Raw genomic sequence first — 21,697 nt, 5'->3', positions numbered from 1 at the left:
TAGCTTCTCAGATTTGTCACTGAAAAAGAACGGCTCCGGTATAGGGATCTCCCCCACATCCTCTCCAACAAAGACTGATGCAAAGCATTTGTTTAGCTTCTCTGCAATGGCCTTGTCATCCTTGAGTGCTGCTTTAGCACCTCGATCGTCCAGTGGCCCCACTTACATTTGGCAGGCTTCCAGCTTCTGAGGTACTTAAAAAATGTTTGCTGTTAATTGGTGTGTCCTTAGCTAGTTGCTGTTCAAACTATTTCTTGGCCTGCCTGCCTTATACTTTCACACTTGACTTGACAGAGTTTATGCTCCTATTTTCCTTAGTAGATCTGACTCCCAATGTTTAAAGGATGCCTTTTTGCCTCTAACTGCCTCACAGTTTAGCCATGGTAACTTTTTTTGGCCCTCTTACTATTTGTTTTATTTGGGATATACATTTAGTTTGAGCCTTTAATACAGTATTTTTAAATAGTCCATGCAGTTTGCAGCCATTTCACTCTGGTGACTGTTCCTTTTCATTTCCATTTAACTAGCTTCCTTATTTGCGTTCAGTTCCCCTCTCTGGAGTTAAACGCTGCTGCGGTGTTAGTACTCGGAGTTCAGGAACACCAGAGACCTGAACGAGGACTGGGACCCCACCACGCTACTCTTACAGTGTGGCGACCAACCAAGATAAGCCTGCACCTGATCTCTCTGGCTCGTGCCTACACCAGATTGGGCCCTAACCCGTTAGCCTTGGCTAGGTCTGTTTGAAAAACACAACCTAGGAGAGCAGAAATGCCAAGGGACCCCCATGCCACAGGTCTAGGCAGTAAGGACAGGTAATGCTGTGCACTGTTTGAAGAGACCAGTCACGGGATACAGCAGCTGGACACAGCGTCACACCTGCCCCAGAAGTGGTGTCACCGCCGAGGCAGGAAATGATAGAGGGGAAGGTACCGGGAGCAATGCGAACTCAGCCATGGACGAGGCCCCACTGGGGCCAGAACCAAAGACACGTCCAGCCCCCAAGAGCTGGTGCAAACACAGCAGCGCCAACCCTGGCTGCTCCAAGGATCTACACTTGTTCACACCTTTTCTACGGCATTTATCGGTCCCACTGCCCTAGTATCTGCGCACATGACGGTCCTTCGCGTCCTCAAGGTAGGGCAGTGCTGTAATCCCCAGTTTGCTGATGGGAAACTGCGCCACACAGAGGCCAAGTCCTGAGTTTTGACAGCTTATTATATTTGAAGTACAAGGGCCACCATGAAGTTCCAACTGTGACTCAAAGCTGCCCCTGCGTTACTGAGAACCCTCAGGGGACTCTGAGCTACACAACGTTCAGAGCCCCGCGGCTGAGTCACGCCGCTCGGCTTCCCTCGGCATCCCCTCAGCTCGGGCAGCTGGCCCTTCCGCGGCCAAGTTCTTAGTGCCGGGGGGAGCATTTCCAACGGTGCAAGCACAGGTTTGGCCATTCTGCTCTCACGGTCGTGCCGCTGGGAGAAGCTGTGGGTTCACGGGTGGGCCCACGGGTGGGCCCAGTTTCTCTTTGCAACGTACACTTACGCAAGGATTTCCTGTCCCCGTTTCTTTTGGGCAAAGTAGCAAACCTAGCAAGGCCTGCACATCAGTGGCTGGGCCCCTACAGGGCTCTTGATGGCCGTCCCTCCCTACCATGGCAACCCTTTGAACCACTACAAAGAGAAGAGAAGAGACGGGGGCTGTGCCACGCCCTCAGGAGAACCAGCCAGGTGCCCACATGGCAAAGGGCTGTTTTGCCCTGTCCTGGCACCAGAGCCCTGCAGGTGCTTTGTCATCTTCCAGCCCAGGACATGTTTTCCAGCCCTTTAGGCCTGGAATGGCTCGGACCCTGCAGCCACGCCATTCCCCTGCAGGCTGAGGCCAGGCCCCAGAGAAGGCCAGCAGACTGGGGGGACAACACAGAGGGGATTAGGATGAACTCAGCTTGTGCTCCTTCGCTACTGCGGGGAGCTGGGTGTGGGAAGCTGACTGGCCGGGGGCGTGGCTCTCTTGCACCTGGCCAAGGCCCACTGGCGACGAGACGGAGGGGACACTGGCTAGCCTAGAGACACACCTGCTCCCTGTAAAGAGGGGTTTCCTCAGTGAGGGAAGCTGTCTGGGGCTGCAACTGGAGGATCAGGAAGTGGGGGTGGCTATATGGCCAGGAGATGGCAACCTCCACAGAGGAACTCCAGCCTTACCTGCTCCTCACCCTATTGCTGCTACTTCAAACAACCTGAGGGGCCACAGGAAAGTCAGAAGCAAGAAAGGGACCTCATAACCCTGCACCACAGGAGAGGGTCTCACCCAAGGGAGCCAGAGGAGATTCTTCCCCTAGCCCCATGCCAAGCCTGGAAAGCTTCCACCCAAAGGAGCGTGAAGAGACAGAGTCCATCTCTCACTGAAATGGACCATGCCTAATCAGTGTCGCTCTGTTACGACCACGCGCGTAACAAGACAAGTGGTGCGTGGAACCCCCTGGGCAAGGGGCGACGAGGCAGACCAAGGAGAACCCAGAACTGCAAGCTGTCAGAAGGACATGGGAAGAAGCTAAGCGTGCAGCAGGAGACTGGCGAAGAAGGCAGGCAATGGTGAAGGCCCTACACGCCGCGTGGACGAGAGAGGCATAAGCCAGATAAGCAGGGGACAATGCGGGTCCTGGTGAGCTTCTCAGGGCCCACCCAGGCCCCGATGCTAGAGCCAGAGTCACTCTAGTCAGGTTCCCGGAGCACTCTCCTCGCTACGGCCTGCCAGCTTCTACAAGGCCCTTTGCAAATGCTAGCCCCACACTCCCCAGTGGGGTGTTCTCCCTGCTTTACACATAGGGTGGAAGTGACTCGCCCAGGCCACCAAGCGAGTCCGGCAGAGCAGGGATTAAAGGGCCTCTGCCATTTACCAAAGGAAAGTGAGGTTCTAGTCATCCCCATGTCCCTTGGGTGCCGCCTCCCACTCCTGCCATCCGGCTCCTGCTCCGGAAGGAGGCCTGGCTTTCAGCAGCGGCCATCCAAGGGAAAGGAGGCTCTTCTCTGTAACGCAGATGGACTCGCTTTCCTATGAAATCCAGGGCCTGACCGTCACCCACCTCCACTGCGCCGAGGAACGCGTAATGGAAAAACCGGCTGTGGTAGGAAAACCTGACTGGGGAAGAGGAAAGAGAGAAGACAGACCAGTGCGGGGGCAGCTGGATGGAAAAGGGGTTTGGGGTAGACACCCCAGCCAGGGAGGGAGGGAGGGGAAGCTGCGGAGACGGGAACTCAACCCTTCCAGCCTAGGTGAGAGGGTGAAGCAGCAGCGGTGGCGGGGGCGTTCGGGAGCCGGGGACGTGAATGGTTTTCAAGATGCGTCTGGAATCAGGAGAGCCACTTTTCCAAACAAAGAGGACTTGCTCTCGAGTTCATGAAACATGAGAAAGCGCCCCCTCTGCCAGAGATCAGCCTGGGAGCTAGCCGAGGGACGGGGACACTCAGGGAGCAGGGGCTCTGGCCAACCCTTCAGGCAGCTGTCAGTTCGGTAGCCAGTAGAAGCCATTACGAGGGCTTGGCTGGAGAGCAAAGCAAAGCACGGCTCCCGGGTGCTCAGACGTGCACTCGGCAGAGCTCTGCGCGCTCTAGAGTTACAGCCAAGCCCCGGGGGCGAGCGCAGGCACACAGGCCGCACGGCTACTGCAGCTACTGCGGGGGCTGGAACCCAGAGCGCACCGGCTCTCGCAGGCACACAGCCATCCGGAGAAGCCAATTCAGCAGCACGGACCCTCCTCGACTCCCAGTCTGTGCAGAGAGGCGGCTGCGCTCAGAGGCCAGACCTAGGGCTCGGCGACACTGCAAACCAGGGGGTGAACGTGCACCATGCCGGCTTGCCCTGCGGACCCTGCTCCAGCGGGGCGACGTGTCCCGGAGCGCAGCCTGGCACCTGCCCCTCCAAGGAGTCATATGCCGAACTGCACTCCTGGACTTTCCCTGCGCCGGAACAACGGCCATCGGGTGTTCCTGCCCGGCAGGCTGGTGTGCTGCAGTCTCACACACGGCTTGCTGCGCTCCGAGGGAAATCCCTACAACTCCCCGCAGTGCGTTTCTGAGCAGGGCAGGGCACAATGCTGCATGACTGTGAACCCACCAGGACCCCTGGCTCCCGGGATTCCTCCTGCTCCCCCGAGCTGTACACAGATCAGAGTCTGCCCCCAGAGCTAGCACCCCCGAGCACCCCAACTGCTGCCCAGGAGACCGGCGATGTGCCCCTGCTAACAGACCCCTTCCCTGAGCCTGCTTACATAAATGAACCCCCCAGACCTACAGGTGGGAATTCATCACAGCCCCCACCAACCCCACTCGATGACAAGCCAACGGGCTGGGCTCTTCTCCTGCTAGACCTCCCCCACGAGTCCACTTCCACAAGACGGACCTCCGTGGGGCCAGGTGCCCGTGCTTTGCTCGGGCGAGCCCAGAGCCGCCGAATTCCCACCACGAAACTAGTGCGGCCAAGGAGCTGCTTTCCTTTCTGGTGAAATAAATCTTTCCCAATCTCTCTTCGTTACAGCTCAGTTAAGTAGCCAAACTCCGTAACCTTATCCCCGCTTCCCAGAAAAATAAAATACTTCATGCTGGGATTAAATGAAAACCAATGGAGCAGGAGCAGCAGCATGAAAAGGCACAGGACAGAATGACGTGGGGTTTAAAAACAGCAGCGAGGAGCGCCGGTGCCAAGGCATTCCTGAGCGTGGTGAGGAGCGAGCGAGCACGCGCTCTCGCCTCTGCCGGGCACGCCCCCCCTCCCCCCCCCCCACACACACACACAGGGGCGGGCGTCAGATCTTATGGGCGTCCCCAAGGGATCGCCTGGTGCAGGAATTACTGCAGCACGTTCGCATTCACCTTTCAGGGTCCTACTCCTGCCTCCAGCCCCACCAGACAGGGCGAGTGGGGCGAATGCTGGGATTAGCTGGGTCTCTCGCCCAGCCTCCGGAGACCGCTAGTGAGGAGTGAGACCTTGGAGAGATTCTGGTTCAGGATTCTCCATTCCTCCCTCCACATGAAACGTCCCAACGGTGGCAATACCAGAGCCTCTGTGTAGGTTGACGGGAGGCACAAGGGGCCCTCCGTGGCCTGCCCAGCTGTTCACCGTCACCCCTCATTCTCTCTCTGCCACTCCTGCCGCCAGCTTTCTCCCTGGGCCTGGTGGCTCTCCCCAGTTCAGTGCTCTCTGTCCTGGCTACTCCCTCCTCCCAGCTCACCAGACCTAACACGGATCCACACACAGCCCAACCCAACAAGGCAAGTTACCCGGGGGCCAATTTCCAACCACACGGCAGCGGCAGCAAAGCCAGTCTGCATTCTGAGAAAGACTAGCAAAATCTTCAGTGGAAGCCAAGGCACAGAGAACCCTGGTCCTAGGGAGAAGTGGCTTTCCCCCCGGACCGAGCAGAACTGCCCAAGCCCATGGGCTAGCTAGAGGCAGAACATTATTACAACAGCGTCTCAACTGAGAGCAGGGCCCATTTGTGACAGGTGCTGTGCACAGATCCCGAGAGCCCCCTCCCAACGAGCGAAGAGCCCGGTGGGAAAAAGCAAGGGTCAGCCCCGTGCCACCGAGGAACGGAGGGATTAAGGGCTTGTCTTCCACTGATGAGTTAGGGCTTATCTACACTTAAAAAGCCGCAATAGCCGGCCTGTACTTCAGCGTAGACACGACCTCCAGCGGCGGGAAGAGTTCTCCGCACGGCCTGGCTAATCCGTCTCCCCGAGAGGACCCTTCCATTGACCCAGCACTGGCCACACAGGGACACAGGTCAGCTTAACTATGCTGCTCAGGGGCTTGGACCTAGTCTGACAGCGTAGACCAGGCTGTAGTACAGGGATCACGGCCCTCAGGCCAGCCGACCCCGAGTGGCCACACTTCAGTACAACACTTGAGTTACCCGGAGGGGGGAGCAGCAGAACGATAGGATTAGCTGATGGTGTCACTGTAACTGGAGATAATAATAAATAATAATTAAAGGAGATATCCCATCTCCTACAGCTGGAAGGGACCTTGACAGGTCATCGAGTCCAGCGCCCTGCCTTCACTAGCAGGGCCAAGTACTGATTTTTGCCCCAATCCCTCAGTGGCCCCCTCAAGGATTGAACTCACAACCCGGGGTTTAGCAGGGCAATGCTCAAACCACTGAGCTATCCCTCCCCCCCCAGTGTTGCATCCCCACTGCATTAGAGCCCCCCCCACCCATGGGCACGCTAGCTGCAGCTTAAAGCACCACTTCGCCTGAGCGAGATGGATGGGGGGGGACTGGAACGCAGCTCGCTGCGTTGTGAAGGACACGCTCGACGTGACTTGCACAAGGTCACATGGCGGGCCTGGGCCCGAGCTGGGAACAGACCCCACGCCCCAGTCCAGTGCCTCTCTGCTCGGGGATCAGGTCTTAGCGCTGGAACATGCGGTCACTCCTCAGGTCTGGCCCATGCAGGGCATCTGTATTTCCTTCCCAGGGGACCGATGGGGATTTGGAATTCAATCCTGTTGAGTCACTAAGTGGATTTTTAATCCAAAAAACCAACCAACCAAGCAGGGCTGTGCACTGCCCAGCACAGACTGGCACAACTCTGTATTCCAGCTAGGACAGGCTTTATTTCCAACAAGCCTCCCACTGCTCTTACTACCTACAGGAGCGTCACCTTCTCGGGAATCCGAGCACCCCGCGGTTGTTCCTTCTGGCACAACTGGGAGTGAACTTTGCTCACCAGCCAGCAAGAGCCAGGACGACGTCAGTACACACGTTCCCCAGGTGAAATCCCAGCCCCACTGAAATCGATGGGGTCAGGCTTTCCCCCCGTCACTTCTCAGTGCTCCCCTAGCTCCCCTCGGTGTTCCTCTCACTGCCACGGAGCCAGCGGCTCCTTTAGAAACGTTTCGCTGGCGCTCAGTAGTTCAAGCTTTTGACTCGCCCTGTTGAAGAGGCGTTCCGTGTCTCAGCTGGGTCCAGCGAGTCTATTTCACACCCCTCCTTCGCCCCCAGAGCCGCTAGCTCGCCAAGCCCACGGCCACACCAGCCTTTCTCCTCCTTAAGCAAAGCGCAGCAGAGTTAATGGCTCCCCTCTCCCCAGCAGCCCTGCCTGGCTGGAGCGGGAGCTGGAGCTGGAGCTGGCCAGGAAGAGGAGACGGCTCTCCTACACCCAGCTGAGCGCGTCCAGAGACGGGCACAACTCAGGAATCCACATCTGGCCCAAGCCGCTCAGAACCTCTGCAGCCTCCATAGGGAGCGCCCCTGCACTGGGAGCCTTCAGTGCACACGCCCAGCCGGCCCAGGGGCCGAGCGCGGCCAAGGCAGACACGGGACTTCTCCCAAGCAGGCCCTGGCTGCACTCAGAGCTGGGACTACGAAGCCAAAGCGCAGGTCAGATCGCAGCGCGTCAGTTCCTTCCCTGTAGCACGAAGTCTTCTCCCTCCCCACCAGAGCGAGGGCGGCCATGCGCCAGCCTGAGATCAGCGGCCAGGGTAGAAAACATCCCTGCCCGGCTTTCCCAGGGGAGCTCCCGTGGCTTCCTCAACAGCAGCCACCAAGAGCCTTCGATTCAACGGCCAGCCGACACCTCGCCGGAGCTAGAGCTTGGCGCAGACATCACAGGGGCTGGTTTATTAGCCCTGTCCCTGGCTTTCCAGAGCCACTTCAGGTCCCGCATTTGACCAAAGCAGCCTCCTGCCTCCCCCCGCCGCCCCCAGCTCTTCCTCTCACCCGTGAAACGGAACCAAGGCTAACGAGGTGGGATGCTGGAACCAGGGCCAGCAATTCACGAGGAGAGGCCCCTCTCCCCCACGTTCATCCCGAACACATTCCTCTCTTTGGAGGAGAGTGCAGCGCCCCCGATCCGCTGAGCCAGCCCCTGAGTCTGGGGAAGGGCCCTTCAGGCCACCGCCTACAGCAGGGTGCCCCCATGACTTTCTGAGCCCATGTAGTCTCTGGAGGGGCCACGCCAAGGCCAGTGATGGCTGCCCGGAGGCTAGGGCAGGCTCGGAACAGAGACCCATCATTCCTTTAGAAGGGACGGTCACGGGCTGGATCTCTGGCTTCCCAGGCCAGCGCTCTGCCCAGGCCGTTCGGGAAGCCGCTCCAGGCACCCCAAGCAGGAGGAGTGCTCCACACTTCCCTGCGGCCCCTGGAAAGCTGGTGCAGAGGCTGGCACGCACCTTCACCTGGACCGTGGCACCATGGTGGGGACCGGAGCCATTGCAGGGGGAGCTGCGTCTGCCACAGGGGCTATGCGTGATCCCTGCCCGGGGGCTAAGGGAACGTTCAGACTGGTCTCAGCTCCTCTGTGCCAGGCCTACAGCCGTGCGGTGGTTACACTGCCTTGAAGAGCCCTTTGGGTGCACTGCAACCCGGGAACGACATGCAATACCTTGGCCTCGCTGGGCCACTAAAGGAGAATACAGACCAGCCGTTAGGGGTCGCGGGAGAGCCACCCACATTTCTACCATGAAGGGACTGGCTCCAGAACCGAGTACGCCTGCTGCCTCTGCTCAGACGTGCTGCGCCATCTCCATTCGGGGAGCTGCAGGCCCCGCGGGGGGACTCGGCCATCAGCAATGCTTTATACAGCACAGGTGCAGCCTTTGGACCGCTGGCCAACAAGAGCCCTGGCTGGGTAAAGCCTGGGCAACCTGCGTGACAGATTAAGCGCAGACGGGGGAGGATATCATGGGGCTAGTTCTTCAATAGAAACCCTGCGCCTTCTCCTTTCAGCAGGCATGGTGCCGGTGAGTTTCCAGCAGCGAGAAGGGATCTCAGCAGGTTTGTTTGGGAGGCGTCTATTTGCTTCAAAAGGGCCGAGCTGAAAAGTGAGCTGGAGCAGAGCATGCAGACCTAGCACACAGAGGGGGAAATAAATGGAAAAAAGTTTCCGCTCCTCAGCTGAAAGTTGTTGTGGGTTTCTCTCTCTCTCTCTCTCTTTTTGGGTCAGAGACCTGATTGTTTCAATGTATTTCACTGATGTAATTCCTTCCAGAGTAAGAAAGTCTTTCCTGTGCGAACACTTTAAATATCAAGTCTGGGGCAGCCAGAAAATAGAGTCATTGAGTTCCTCTTTTTTATGATTGTATCAGCACCAGTTAATTGGTTTCTTTTCCCCACGCCCCACACCAGCCTCGTGCTCTGCTCCGGGCAGCTCTCTGCGGAGCAAGCCTGAAGCGGAAGGGTTACTGCGCTTTCTCCTAGTGCCAACAGGCGGCACAGAGCCAACCTGAGTTTCCATTTGGAAATGCCAGCCTGGCCCGGCCAGAACCCAGCTGGGATGGCGTGCAGAAGGAGGGATTTTTGCAGCGCTGACCTATCCCGGGGCGGCAGCGTGCAGAACAAGTCTGACTCCAGGCGATCAAATCCCTGTGGCTCCAACCCCCCGATTGCCCCCGCCCCTGAAACACAGGCGCGGCGCAGAGAGAAACTTTCCACTCTGGCTGCAGGAGCTGGAGGTCGAGCCTTCCCCAGCCACTTGCAGCTGCTGAGACTGCCCCACTCAGGCGAGCCCCAGACACTCTACCCTCCTCCCAACGGCCAGAATCCAGCCCGAGACCCCCAGGGCAGCGGAACACCTTGGTGCCAGACCCCCCAAACCCCTGAATAGGGAGCAACGAGATAAAGGACAGAGCTCAGAGCCCTCCCTCCCCGTCCAGCGGGTGCATAAGGTTGGAAAGTGTAGCGGCGCGGCTGGGCTGGGGGGAGGCCTGGGGGGTCCTTTGCTCAAGCCCAGGCTTTTCTCCCCCCGAAGCAAGCACCACAGCCCCTCAAACCAAGACCAGCGGGCGAGGAGGCGGCTGAATGCTCAGCAGCACACGCATGGCTGACTCTGCCGTCCCCAGCAAGCCAGTCCGGTGTAGTGCCTCCTGCACAGGCAAAGTGGGAACAAGCCACCTCCAGAGACAGACCATGGACCCACCCCCAGCAGGGGGACAAGAGCTGCTCCAGGATGCACCAGGCCCTTTACCCCCGTTACACTGCCACAGATGCACACGGCATTTTGCTCAGGCCTCACAACCGAGGACGAACCGCCATGGTGAATTGGACCGTGTGAGGTGATGCGTACCCCACACAGCCCCAGAAGGGGTTAATTTGGGCATGAGAGGCCAGTTAATGTACACCGGGAGGAGGGGGGGGGCGCAAGCCAGGCTAAATGGAGACTGAAGCCCAGCTGGGGAGGGGCTGGATGGTGACTAGAAAGCCAGGGGGGGTGTAGAAGAAAAGGGGTGCAGGGCAGGTGTCTGCGGTCACTTGCCGAGGCACACAAGAGGTAGGAAGCAGTCTGGGGAGACAGCAAGGAGCCCGAGTGAGCAGTTCCTGGTTGCCAGCTACAGGGTGCCGGGGCAGGAACCGGAGTAGAGTGAGAGCCGGGTTCCCCTACTGGCCAACGAGAAAGGTGGGGCAAAAGGTGGGGACCACGGAGCCCAGAGACCGATGGAAATCCTGCTGTAAGGTCATCGGACTCCCGGGTACCCCGGAAGGGGGGATAAAGTGTGATCTGGCCGGAGGGCCAAGCTGCAGGAGAGATCACCGCAGCAACGGAACGACTGTTGGCAGGGGGCACTATACAGGGAAACAGCCACGACGCCACACCTGGCCAGGAGGAGGCGCTCCGGTGGGGAGCGAGCCCCTTCACAGACCAGAAGCCCATTGAGCCTGGTATCCGGTCACTGACAGCGGCCAAGCCCAGAGGCTTCAGAGGAAGGCAGAATTCACTCCAAAGTGGACAACTGTGAAATCGCAAAACCTAGAGAGAACCTTCAGTCCGTGGCTGGCCTACGCCTTGCTGCAGGCGTGATTAAAGCCCTTACACTTTTCCTGTTGCTAAACAGAACTCTGGTGCTCTCGTTATCCACAGGACTGCTCAGACTGCCTAGTATTGTTACTTTTGCAAAGCATTTGGCATCAATATCTTGTGGCAATGAATTCCACAGGCTAATTGTGTGTTAAACCCGTTACATTATGTGGGGGAAGAGGGGTGAATAAATCGGTTTTAAATTTGTGCCTTTTCCATCTCACTGATGATCCCTTTACTCCTGTAGCCAAGATGGTAGCAGGACTGCCCAATAACTGACACCGCTATGGTGCCCCCGTAGATTCCATTTCCTCTCTGAACTAAACAGCCTCAGTCTTCTAAACCCCTCTGCATCCACAAGGTCTTGTCAGGCCTTGGACTGCTCCCCTTGGCCCTCTGGAGCACTCCCCCCATTTCTGCTGTATCCTTTCAAGATGGGGAGATCAGAAGTGAACACACTATTCCACAGAGGGACACCCCATTGATTTATAGATGGTTTTCTGAATTTCTCCCCACCCCGTGTCGTATACACCTTGACCTGGTTGGCTGTTCTCCCTGCTGCTGGGCACCAAGCACAGGTTTTCACAGCCTTGTCCTCAGAGCCCTCGGCTGTGTGGGAAGAGCTAACGCTATTCCTTGCAACAGACGTTACTGAGGAATATGCTGCCCATTCACCGAGCCTGGCATGGTCTGAAGTCCCTCCCACTCTTCTCTAGCCCTGGCCCGAAATGAACGAGGTTCTCGAACATTTCCGGGGTGGGAGCAGAAAGGAACGGGCATGTTTTGGAGGAGAAGGTAGTCAAATCATGATGCATTTTTCTCAACTGCATCAACGAGCAGGGGCGGGAGAGAAGTGACCCCAAAGAGATGCATGAGCGACTTGGCCCACAGCCTGGCACAAGCAGGGGACCAAGGACTCCTGCCGGCTCTGGGCGGGGAGGATGGAGTCAGCTGCCCACCAGCCCTGGGCGGAGGCGGACGTCTCAGGAGAACATGCTCCTTAGACCATGCAGAGCAGCAGGTGTGTGGAGCTGGGGGAGCGGACTTGGCGCTTACATACACAGGAGAAGATCGAGGCTGGCTGGCCTGTTACACCAGGCTGGCAAACTGCACCAGCCCTAAGTGCAGGTCCGCACAGCACCCCCCGCCGTCAGACCAGCACTCACAGAGCCAGCACAAGCCTTCTGTCATCCGCATGGGGCAGACCATGCACTTGGCTACAGGACGCTCCCAGCCAGGGAGATGAGGCCTTCAACCACTATCCCGTCACGGCTGAACGAGACGGTCACCACGGCGGTGACAAGGACTGAACGCCCTGCCATGCAGCCCATAGGTCGGCACGTGGGGGAGGCGTGCCCTGACGCCCCAGTCCTGGTGTAGACAAGCAATCCCTGGCCTTATGGCTCGGTGTTCTGCTAATTACGGCCTCTCGGCTGCCTTCCCTCACACCCCTCTGTGGCCATTGTGTGGGGCTAAGCGCCGGCAGCCCTCCAATGAGATGTGCTAAGTGTTTAATACGGTCTGGAAGTGGGAAGCCCCAGGCATCTGCTCCAGCTAGCCGGTCAGGAAGCACGCACACACACACACCCGCAGTGATGAGTTTAAGAAGCTGTCTGCCAGCAGCACATTCTGAAGGGTTTTTTCCCCCTCTCTTGGCTAATCAGCTACTGAAAGAAGAGCTCCCTCAGCCCAGCCAGCCCCGGCACTCCCCCCCAGCCCGGGTCAGCTGCGCTGCGGAGGAGGGAAGTGGGCTTGGAAAGGCCGGCGGCTCACTGAGGAGCACTCAACGCGCCTTCATTCATTATCCACTGACATATGGAATAGTCATTGCGGGAGGAAACAGAACCAAACAAAAGCCCCAAACTGCTTCCTCCCAGCGAGGCCTGACAGCCCCTGCAGCCATTCATCTCGGCCCGGCGGAGAGGAAGAGACACTTGGACGGGACGACAAGTGTTGAAGTGGCTGCGGGGCCTGGGGGTGGGGAACGGCCTCCCCAAAGGGAGCTGCCTTAATCGCCAACCCGCCCAGGGAAACATTGACACATCCTGCGCTTTCATGTTCTTCCCCGCGCGGGACGCGAGCACTGACAGCCAAGAGCGGGTGCGAAGGGAGAGGGCCCCGCGGGCGATGCTGAGCTCCCGCGGCCGAGCGCGCCCGGCCAGGAAACCGATTTATTTTGTTGTGTCTCTTCTCAGAGCACACGGTGGAGTGTGATTTGGGCGCCTGGCCAGCCCAGGCGCTGACGCCTGCCAAGCGAGCGGGAGCTCAGGGAGAGGAAATTTAGTCTGTGCTAAGCACGGGGGCATAGCGGGTCGGAGCGCTGATTCTTTATGAAAGAGCTCCAAAAGCCAAGCACCCACAGAGCCAGCCAGCCCGCCCCACAGCCCACGCCGCACCCGCAGGCGGCGCCACCACACAGGGCCTCACCACTGGAGGCACCAGAGGCTGGTACAGGTGACAAGGGACCAGCTCTGTGCTAGGCACAAAACTCCCCTCGGCAGGTCATTGGCTAGGCACCAAAACCCGACAGGAAACCGGCAAAGGCGCTCCCAGGGGGCAGCCAGCCCGGCACGAGCCAAGGGCAGCCTCGGGGGCTCTGCAGCCATGATGCTGTTTATCCGATACGGGCCGGGAGAGGACGTTACCCAGCATGCCCTGCAGGCTGCTCACCGCAGGGGCTGGACCTTTCCATGCGTAGCAGGACCCTCCAGAGCACTGGTTAATTAGGGTAACGTTTTGGAAGGGATATTAAAGCCCCTGCTGCAAACACCTGAGGTGGGGGGGGGGGGGGGGGGCACATGACCCTGCTGAGCGTGGAGTTTCTCACCCCTTCCCCCGAAGCAGCTGGAGCCAGCCAGGGTCAGTGAGAGGAGCCTGACTTAGGCGGCCTGGGGTCTGACCCAGCCAGGCCCTTGTGATGCTCCGATGGGGGGGGGGGGGGGGGGGGGGGGAGGAAAGACTGGCTCTCAGTCCTGTCAGCTCCGCAGGCTGCCCTCTCCTAGGGAAGGGGAAGGTGGTTGCAACCTGTTCCTGTCTTTTAGCAAAGCTTGGATGTCCCTGGTTTGACCGGGACCAGCAGGTCTGAGGGCCGAAATCCTCTGCTAGCAGCAGCCACCCTGGGCAACTCCCACTCCAACACCCTTGATACTCCCTGTGAGGATCCGGGGACTAGAACCTGGGTCTGCAGAGCCTGGGTCAGCTGATGTTCCCACAGCGCCACCACGAGACCATGCGGAGGTACAGCCAGGGAGCACCATGGAGACCACCCAAGGGACCCAGACTGACTATTTATCCTCAGGGGTCACCCCTGGATCTTGTCCTGGTACGCACACAGATTTTGGCCCTTTGCTTTAGCTCCCAGCCCGGTACCGGCTCCGAGCTCCAGGCCTCCCAGCCCGGTACCGGCTCTGAGCTCCGGGCCTGGCCTGACTCTGTACCTCACTCTTGCTTACAGGACCTGGCTATTGCGATTCCTCCAGCTTCTGCTTAGCGACGCCTGCCCTTGGGAAGATGTCCACCCAGCTGTGACCGCTAGGCCACACCACCTACAGCCTGGGCTGGTTCACTTGACTAACTGCTGTGCAGTTGTGCTGAGGAACTGCCACCTGGACTCGATGACCTTTGCAGGGAGGAAGGGATTGAACCCTCCCCCAGGAACAATCTCAAACTAGAAGGTTTTAAGGCCAGGATCTCACAGCAAACACAGCCACTTGCCCTCCCTGCAGAACTGCGGGAAGCAGCCTGCCCAGAGGTGGGGCCCTCGGCAAGTCCAGTGCAGGTGGCAAGAGGCAGCAGGAGCCGAGATCTCGCCGAGCCCCAACCTGCAGTGCAATTCTGTCCCCGCCCGGCCCACCAGGCCTCAGCTGCACCATCGGGGTGTGTGAGACAGTAGCCAGGCGACTCCTTCAATGATCCAAAGGGCTCTGCAGCTTCCACAGCTGCTGGGCAGAGGGAAGCCTCAGGTTGTGAGGGGAGAGTCCAGTGCCTGCAGGTGGAACTGGGCTGTCCCCACAGCACCTAGGGGCAACAACCCACCAGGTTTGGAAGGGACCATTAGTGTCTCTCTACAGACTTCAAATGAGCTTCTAATTAACCCTGGAGGGGGAGGCCACACCTGGAGGTTCAACTTGAGCCCAGGCTTAGTGAGAAACTGGCGCCCGGTTGGGTGAAACACGGCTGGCCCCGAGGGGAGCTGGCCCCGCTCTCTCTTATGGGGAAGGGGTGGCTGGGCCCCGTACCCTCAGCCAGCTATAGGCACGCGAGGGCTCCCTGCAGAGGCGAACACAGAGCATACAGCGTGCGCATCCCAGCCACAGGAAGCGGAAGCATCAGGGCTCTTATGGAAGAGAGATAAATACACTCACAGAAAGGGGGTTGGGAAGCCAGGAACAAAACCACTGAAAGTTGTTCTGATGTCAGCAGGTTCTGAATCAGTGCTTCCCCCACTGGGGCCCTGAAATAGGACCAGCTGGGGAGAGAGACCTTGAATTCCTGCATGAAAGGGTTTTCTCCCTGGGTTATGTTGTAGCCATTACACAAGTGTACGTTTTCTATAGTCGTATATTTCACTTCCCTCTAAATCTCTATTCCAGATCTGGGGGCAGGGACTCCGCAGCTCCAGCCCTAGCCCAGGTGGGCCTCAAGCCTGCTAACATCGAACCTCCAGGGCCTTCGCCGGACCAGACAGGCAAGCAGGCTCCCAACCCCCATTCTCTCAAAGGGGACGTAACAGGAAGGTCCTGACCTCTTGCGATTGCTGCGTGCTACATGAGAGCTGGGGCGTCAGCCCCGCGGCCCCGCCAGCCCCAGCTCGGATAATTCCATCCCAACTCTCTGGGCAGCAGCCTGTCGCTCCAGACACCCCGCCAGCCCTCGGCAGTGCCGGCCCCGGGCGTCAGCAGCACGGCACCGTCTCCTCGCCCGTAAGCCGTCTCTGGGGGACTGCAAACGAACGACCACAGAACAGAGCGACGAGCCCCGTTACGACCCCCAGAAAGCTACAGCAGCTCCTCTCCCAGCCTAACCCGAGAGGCAAAGCGCTCCAGTGCTGATTGCCCTACGAGCCTAGGGTGAGCCCTTGGCTCTCGCGCCTCTCTGGGCCTCTGGAGCCCCTCCGTCCTGGCACCGGACTAGGGGCTTTACTGGAACCCAGCGTATCCCATTTACTCCATTCCCTTGGGTCACCGATTGGGCAATTCAAAACAGCATCCTGTTTGTCCAGCAAGACCAATGCTTCACCAACCCCCCGGAGAACTGCTTACTGCGGAAGGTTCCATTATCCTCTAGAACGTAAGAACGGCCACACTGGGTCAGACCCACGATCCATCTAGCCCTGCATCCAGTCTACAGACACTGGCCAGTGCCAGGCGCCCCAGAGGGGATGAACAGACCAGGGAATCACCACGTGATCCATCCCGTCGCCCATTCCCAGCTGCTGGCAAACAGAGGCCAGGGACACCATCCCTGCCCAGCCTGGCTAATAGCACTGATGGACCGATCCTCCAGGAACTTATCTAGTTTTTTCCTGAACCCTGTTAATAGTCTTGGCCTTCACCACATCCTCTGGCAAAGAGTTTCACAGACTGACTGTGCGTTGTGTGAAGAAATACTTCCTTTGGTTTGTTTTAAACCTGCCTCCTATTAATTTCATTTGGTGACCCCTAGTTCTTGTGTTATGAGAAGTAAATAACACTCCCCTAGTCACTTTCTCCGCACCAGTCATGATTTTATAGACCTCTACTGTATCCCCCCTTAGTCGTCTCTCTTCCACGCTGAACAGTTCCAGGTTTTTGAATCTCTCTGGACACAGAAGTTGTTCCATCCCCCTCATGGTTTTCCCTGCCGTTCTCTGTCCCTTTTCCACTCCTAGTGTGTCCGTTTGGAGCTGGGGCGACCGACCTGCCGGCCGTAATCACGATGGATGGATGTGAACCCTGGCTCTCAACCTTCATCCCATGATTTGACCAGGGTCTGAAGTCAGTCTGGCAGCGATTGCCAGGCTCCCTGCGAACCTGTCCAGTGCACACTGGCTTTCCAATGCAATTCTCAGTGGCCCTCGACATTCGTTGGCCAGTAGCCTCAGCACTGCGTGAGGCCTGCGCTCCAGACAGCAGCATCTTCCCTCGCCACTCATTGCTTTCACCCCTGTGAAGTGCACAAGGCGCTTTCGCTGGCCTGGCTCACTCAGTGCAGGTGTCTTGGGGAGTGGAAGTTCACAGTAGTTTGGGTAACGATTTCACAGACACACAATGGAAGTGGTGAAATGGTATGTACACCCCGCCCCCCCCAAGCCCACAGGGCAGCCAGCGTGGGGAAATTCTCCCCTTCGCCCCCAAGGCGAACCAAGAAGGCCTCTCTGTTGATATTGTCCCAACATGCTGCCTGTTTTGATAAAGCACTTTGTCTCAATTCCCTTTCCTCTGGCCTTCCTGAGCACCAGCTGTCCACACACCAACACGCCAGATCTCCCGTCCCATCTCCCGACGCACCATGGAGGGTGACTACAGCACCCCTTTCTCCAGCACGGCTCCTAGCTCCCACTCCCTTTGGGACACTGCTGAGGTTTTCCCTCCTGCCCTGAAAACGCTCCGGATAGATCGGACATTGCAGGCCTGAAGCGAAGTTTTCCAAGGTGTGGACCCCCACAATGAATTACTCAAGATAAATGTGAAAAGACTGCACATGCAAAAAACACCCCACTGCTTCCCAGGTAGCATCAGCTGCCTCCCCATTCCTTCCTGCCGTCTAGAACTACTTCCCGGCCTCTGGACTCTCCCTTGGCTTCCCAGTCTCCGCAGAAGAGGCCGGCAGGCTCTACGAACCACATAGCAAGCAGGGACCAACTCCACAGCCTTACCACTCACCATGAACCGCACTTTGCAATGCCCAGCCCACCAAGCCGTGCCCTGCTGAGCCAGCCCACCATGACCCAACCACAGCAGAGCTTATGCCACTTCAACCTGGGTCCTACCTCCTCGTCTGAGCTGTCGTCTTCGTATTCACCCCTCAGCGGCAGTCCCTGTTGGGCGCTGGGCATTGACTCGGTCTCCAAACTCCGGCACTGCACTTGTTCCTTCTTCGGGGAAGCCATCCTGGCCTGCAAGGCAATGAGAAGACAGAGACTTGGGTCAGTGTGACCCCATCACACTGTGCGTGACGTGACCACTTGTTTGACTCGGTAACCACCCCCCTTTGGGAATTTCACTGAAGCCCCTAGAGTGTCCCTCTGCTGCAGAGCATCACAGGAGCCAGTACTTACTGCACTCCCAGGTCTCTCCCCCCACGGGGTCCTTGCTGGTTCCCCACCACCCAAGCCCTTACTCTAAAGCTCCTGGGGTGACCAGGGTCACCATGTCACCCAAGGAAGGAATTCGTTTATTAGACTAGGTGACTCTAAAAAAGGAACAGCCCTCCCCCCACGTCCCCCCAGGGCTGTGAAGAGAGAAAGTCATTAGCCCCAACCTCCTGGAGGCCAGCCATTGGGGCAACCTTCTAGGCACCTGTGCTGCCTCCCCCGTACACAGAGGAGAACACACTTGCTAGGGTGACTTTTCCTACCCCCTGCAGCTTCTGCTGGCTGGCCACAGTCTGCTAAATCCCCCAGCCAAGGGTCAGACTGCAGATACCTGCCCCCCCCCACCCCCCAGCCCATGGCACAACCCCCTCTGGGAGGACACTCGCTCATTCCACGCCCAGGCAAGGCTACCGCAGAGCTGTGGAGCCAGACAGGACATGGGGCTGAGGAAGGCATGCTGCGGTTACCCCAGCCCTGCCCCAGCAACAGCACAGAAGTGCTTAGCCAAGGAAGAAAACCATGTGCAGGCTCCTCAGGCCTGGAGGGGGCTGGCAGCTCGGGAGATAACGGTCTGGCTATTCAGAGCGCACAGGCCACGTCAGCCCCTGCAGGCCACACCACCCATTCCCAGCTCAGCATTCAGCAGCCCCTTCCCCTACCCTGCAAACCAGCAGCCCCTGGATTTCTGATGCTCGCCCCACATGTCCCTAGGGATTACAGTCTCCCCTCCCACAGCCCTTTTAACCCTGGCAGCCAAGATTTAGAACCGTAGGACTGGCAGGTACCTCGAGAGGTCGTCTAGTCCAGTCCCCGGCACTCATGGCAGGACTGAGTATTATTTAGACCATCCCTGACCGGGGTTTGTCCAACCTGCTCTTAAACATCTCCAGTGATGGAGATTCCACAACCTCCCTAGGCAATTGATTCCAGTGCTTATCCACCCTGACAGGAAGATTTTTTGTAACGTCCAACCTAAACCTGATGAAATACATCCGAGAATACTCAGGGAGCTGACTGAGGAGATATCTGAGCCATTAGCGATTATCTTCAACAAGTCCTGGAAGACGGGAGAGATTCCAGAGGATGGGAAGAGGACAAATACAGAGCCCATCTATAAATGGGGGAATAAGGACAACCCAGGGAATTATTAACTTCTGTGCCCGGAAAGATAATGGCGCAAATAATTAAGCCATCAATTTGCAAACACCTAGAGGATAATAAGGCGATAAGTAACAGTTGACATGGATTTGTCAAGAACAAATCGAGTCACACCAACTCAATAGCTTTCTGTGACAGGGTAACCAGCCTTGTGGATGGGGGGGGGAAGCGGTAGACGTGGTATATCTTGACTTTAGTAAGGTCCAGAGTGAAGGGAGAAGTCTCAGGCTAAGATCACTGCAGGTGCTGGCAGCCGGATTCGAGTTGGGGTGTCTAAAGCCAAAGGACAATGTATCTGAGACATGGGCTGAGCACCAGATAAGCCTTTGCTTGGTCTGACGCCCTCTGCTGCAGCCAGCCCCCAAAGCGTCCCTGCAGCGTGTGGTTTCGCTGATGACACCCCAGGGTGCTGCCATTTCATAACCACAAGTTTTATTTTGTGCCCGAGGCGGTTCTAGCAAAGAATGGGCCAGGCACAAGGCCGGACTCACAGCCCTCCGCTACCCGTGCTCCTCCAAGCCGTCAGGGGGCCTGGGCAGCGTTCCAGAGCGACGCGCACCTGTGTCTCCAGAGCACTTAGGGGTGCCCACTGCGTGGCCAGCCGCGGGTCCCACTGACCGCTTGTCAGAAGTGATGGGATCAGGCCGGATCTGCCTAAAATGGCGCCGAAGGCAGCTTCCAGCACAACCTGGCGAGGCCCTCGGTGCCAGCACCCCCTGCACGTCGAGTCAGCGCGCGGCATGCTGGGATGTGCCCCCGGGGCATTCCAGGAGGGGCCCTCAGCCTGCGTTAACCACCCTGCACAGCCAGGGCAGGGCTCAGCTCCCCTCGACACGGGTAGCCAGACAACCCCACGTTGCAGACTGCGCCCACTCGCTGACCTGCAGACCTGGCCCTGGAAAAGAGATTCCCCCCCACCCCTCCTCTCGGGGGACCCAGGCTAGATCGGGTTTACCAGAGGATTCAATGAAATAATCAGAAAAACAGCCCCAGAAAACCCCCCTCGGGGGAGCAGTAAAATCCACACAGCGTGCGATCACCTTCGGTTATACGCAACACCAACGCCGCTCCCGCCGAGCCGCAGGGAGCCGGGTGGGAGAGAGCCTGGAAAATACAGGGCCAGCAAGGGGATGAGATTACTGCAAAAACAAAAGGCTTTATTAAATTTTTTTAAGAAGGAGATTGGAGATAAGTTTTTCTCCAGGCTTTTGGCGCTCAGATGGCTTTGGACCGGAGTTTCCACCTCCCCCCCACTCACTTCCCCTCTCCCCCCGCCACCACGGTGAGCTTTGGAGAAAGAGCTCGCACCGCCAAACTGCGTCACTGGCGCCGCAGGCCGCCTCTGACAGCCAGTGGCACACCGTCCACCGCTCTCAGCACCGGCCCCTTCCTAGCGCCCTCGGGCTGGGTAACCCACCGACACCCCCAGCTGGCCCAGCCAGCTAAGGACACAAGCTGTGCGCTCCCCGAGAGCGGAGATCAAACCACGGTCTTCGGGCTGCTTAAGCTGGGCCCTTGTATAAAATCCATCCCAAGCCACCCTCTAGCACATCTGGGATGCAGGCAGGATTCTAGTGCTTAACGATTAACTACCTCTCCGGACATTAACCAGCTGTGGAGAACTCTCCCTAGTGAAGGAACAGTCCCCAGAAGCCACGAGGAAGTCCTCAGACAGGGCAGCGTTCGAGCACGGACTGGCAGGGACCCTACCCTGCTACCTGACCAAAGGCTTTCTGGGGAGCTGCTCTCTCGACGCCCAGAGGTGCCTGGAAGCTAGGCAGGCCGTCGTACTGATGGGAGGCTCAGGGCTCAGCGGGGGAAGCCAGCTCACCCCTGCAGAGATTATCCAGATGGCAGAGCGCACTCACAGGTCATTCCTTGATCAAGGGCTGAGGGGAAAACCCTTCGGTGCGTTTTGGTGCATGGAAAAGCTCTACTAGTCCTCCTGGGACTAGGAATCAGTGCGACGGGGCTCAGCTCACCCAGAGGGCAGCAGTGAAACCATGGAGTAGATTAGGGCCCCTTTAACTTCTGCTTGAACGGACAGGGATGGTGGATAAATCGGGGGCTTTGCTCGGAGATCAAACTAATGAAGAGCGTCTCTCACAGGCCCAGCCGCTGGAACACTGGAGTCCACTAGAGGGCAGCATGCAATGCTGAACGCTAACGGGAAAAGCTCCTAGCTCCAAAGGCAGCGCAGCGGGCCTGGGGACAAGGAGGTGAGCTTGTGCCTGGGGACAAGGAGGTGAGCTTGTGCCTGGGGACAAGGAGGTGAGCTTGTGCCTGCACTTGGTGAGTCAGCAAGACTCACAGCCAAGTCCTGGCTGCACCAGGACCCGTAACCTGGGCTGAAGAGAGTTTGCACCAACAGGAACCAACGTCACTGGATCGGGGCAGCACGTTGCTCAAAGTCATTTTCAGCACCAGCTCAGATTCCCAGCACAGACAGGACTGG

General features: G+C 58.1%; 1 protein-coding gene across 2 annotated transcripts in view; it reads right to left on the bottom strand.

Moving 5' to 3' along the window:
- Nucleotides 1-21,697, bottom strand: part of BOP1 (BOP1 ribosomal biogenesis factor) — a 101,510-nt gene that overhangs the window by 59,403 nt on the left and 20,410 nt on the right. For both annotated transcript variants that reach the window (XM_024102695.3, XM_005291141.5), the window contains exon 3: nucleotides 17,761-17,886. In XM_024102695.3, the coding sequence (XP_023958463.2) occupies nucleotides 17,761-17,886 (126 nt within the window). The remainder of the gene's footprint in view (nucleotides 1-17,760; nucleotides 17,887-21,697) is intronic.

The sequence above is a fragment of the Chrysemys picta genome, chromosome 2 (genome assembly GCF_011386835.1).
Source record: "Chrysemys picta bellii isolate R12L10 chromosome 2, ASM1138683v2, whole genome shotgun sequence".
Classification (NCBI taxonomy): domain Eukaryota; kingdom Metazoa; phylum Chordata; order Testudines; family Emydidae; genus Chrysemys; species Chrysemys picta.
Note: the sequence above shows the minus strand (reverse complement) of the source record. Positions and strands in the feature narration are given on the sequence as shown.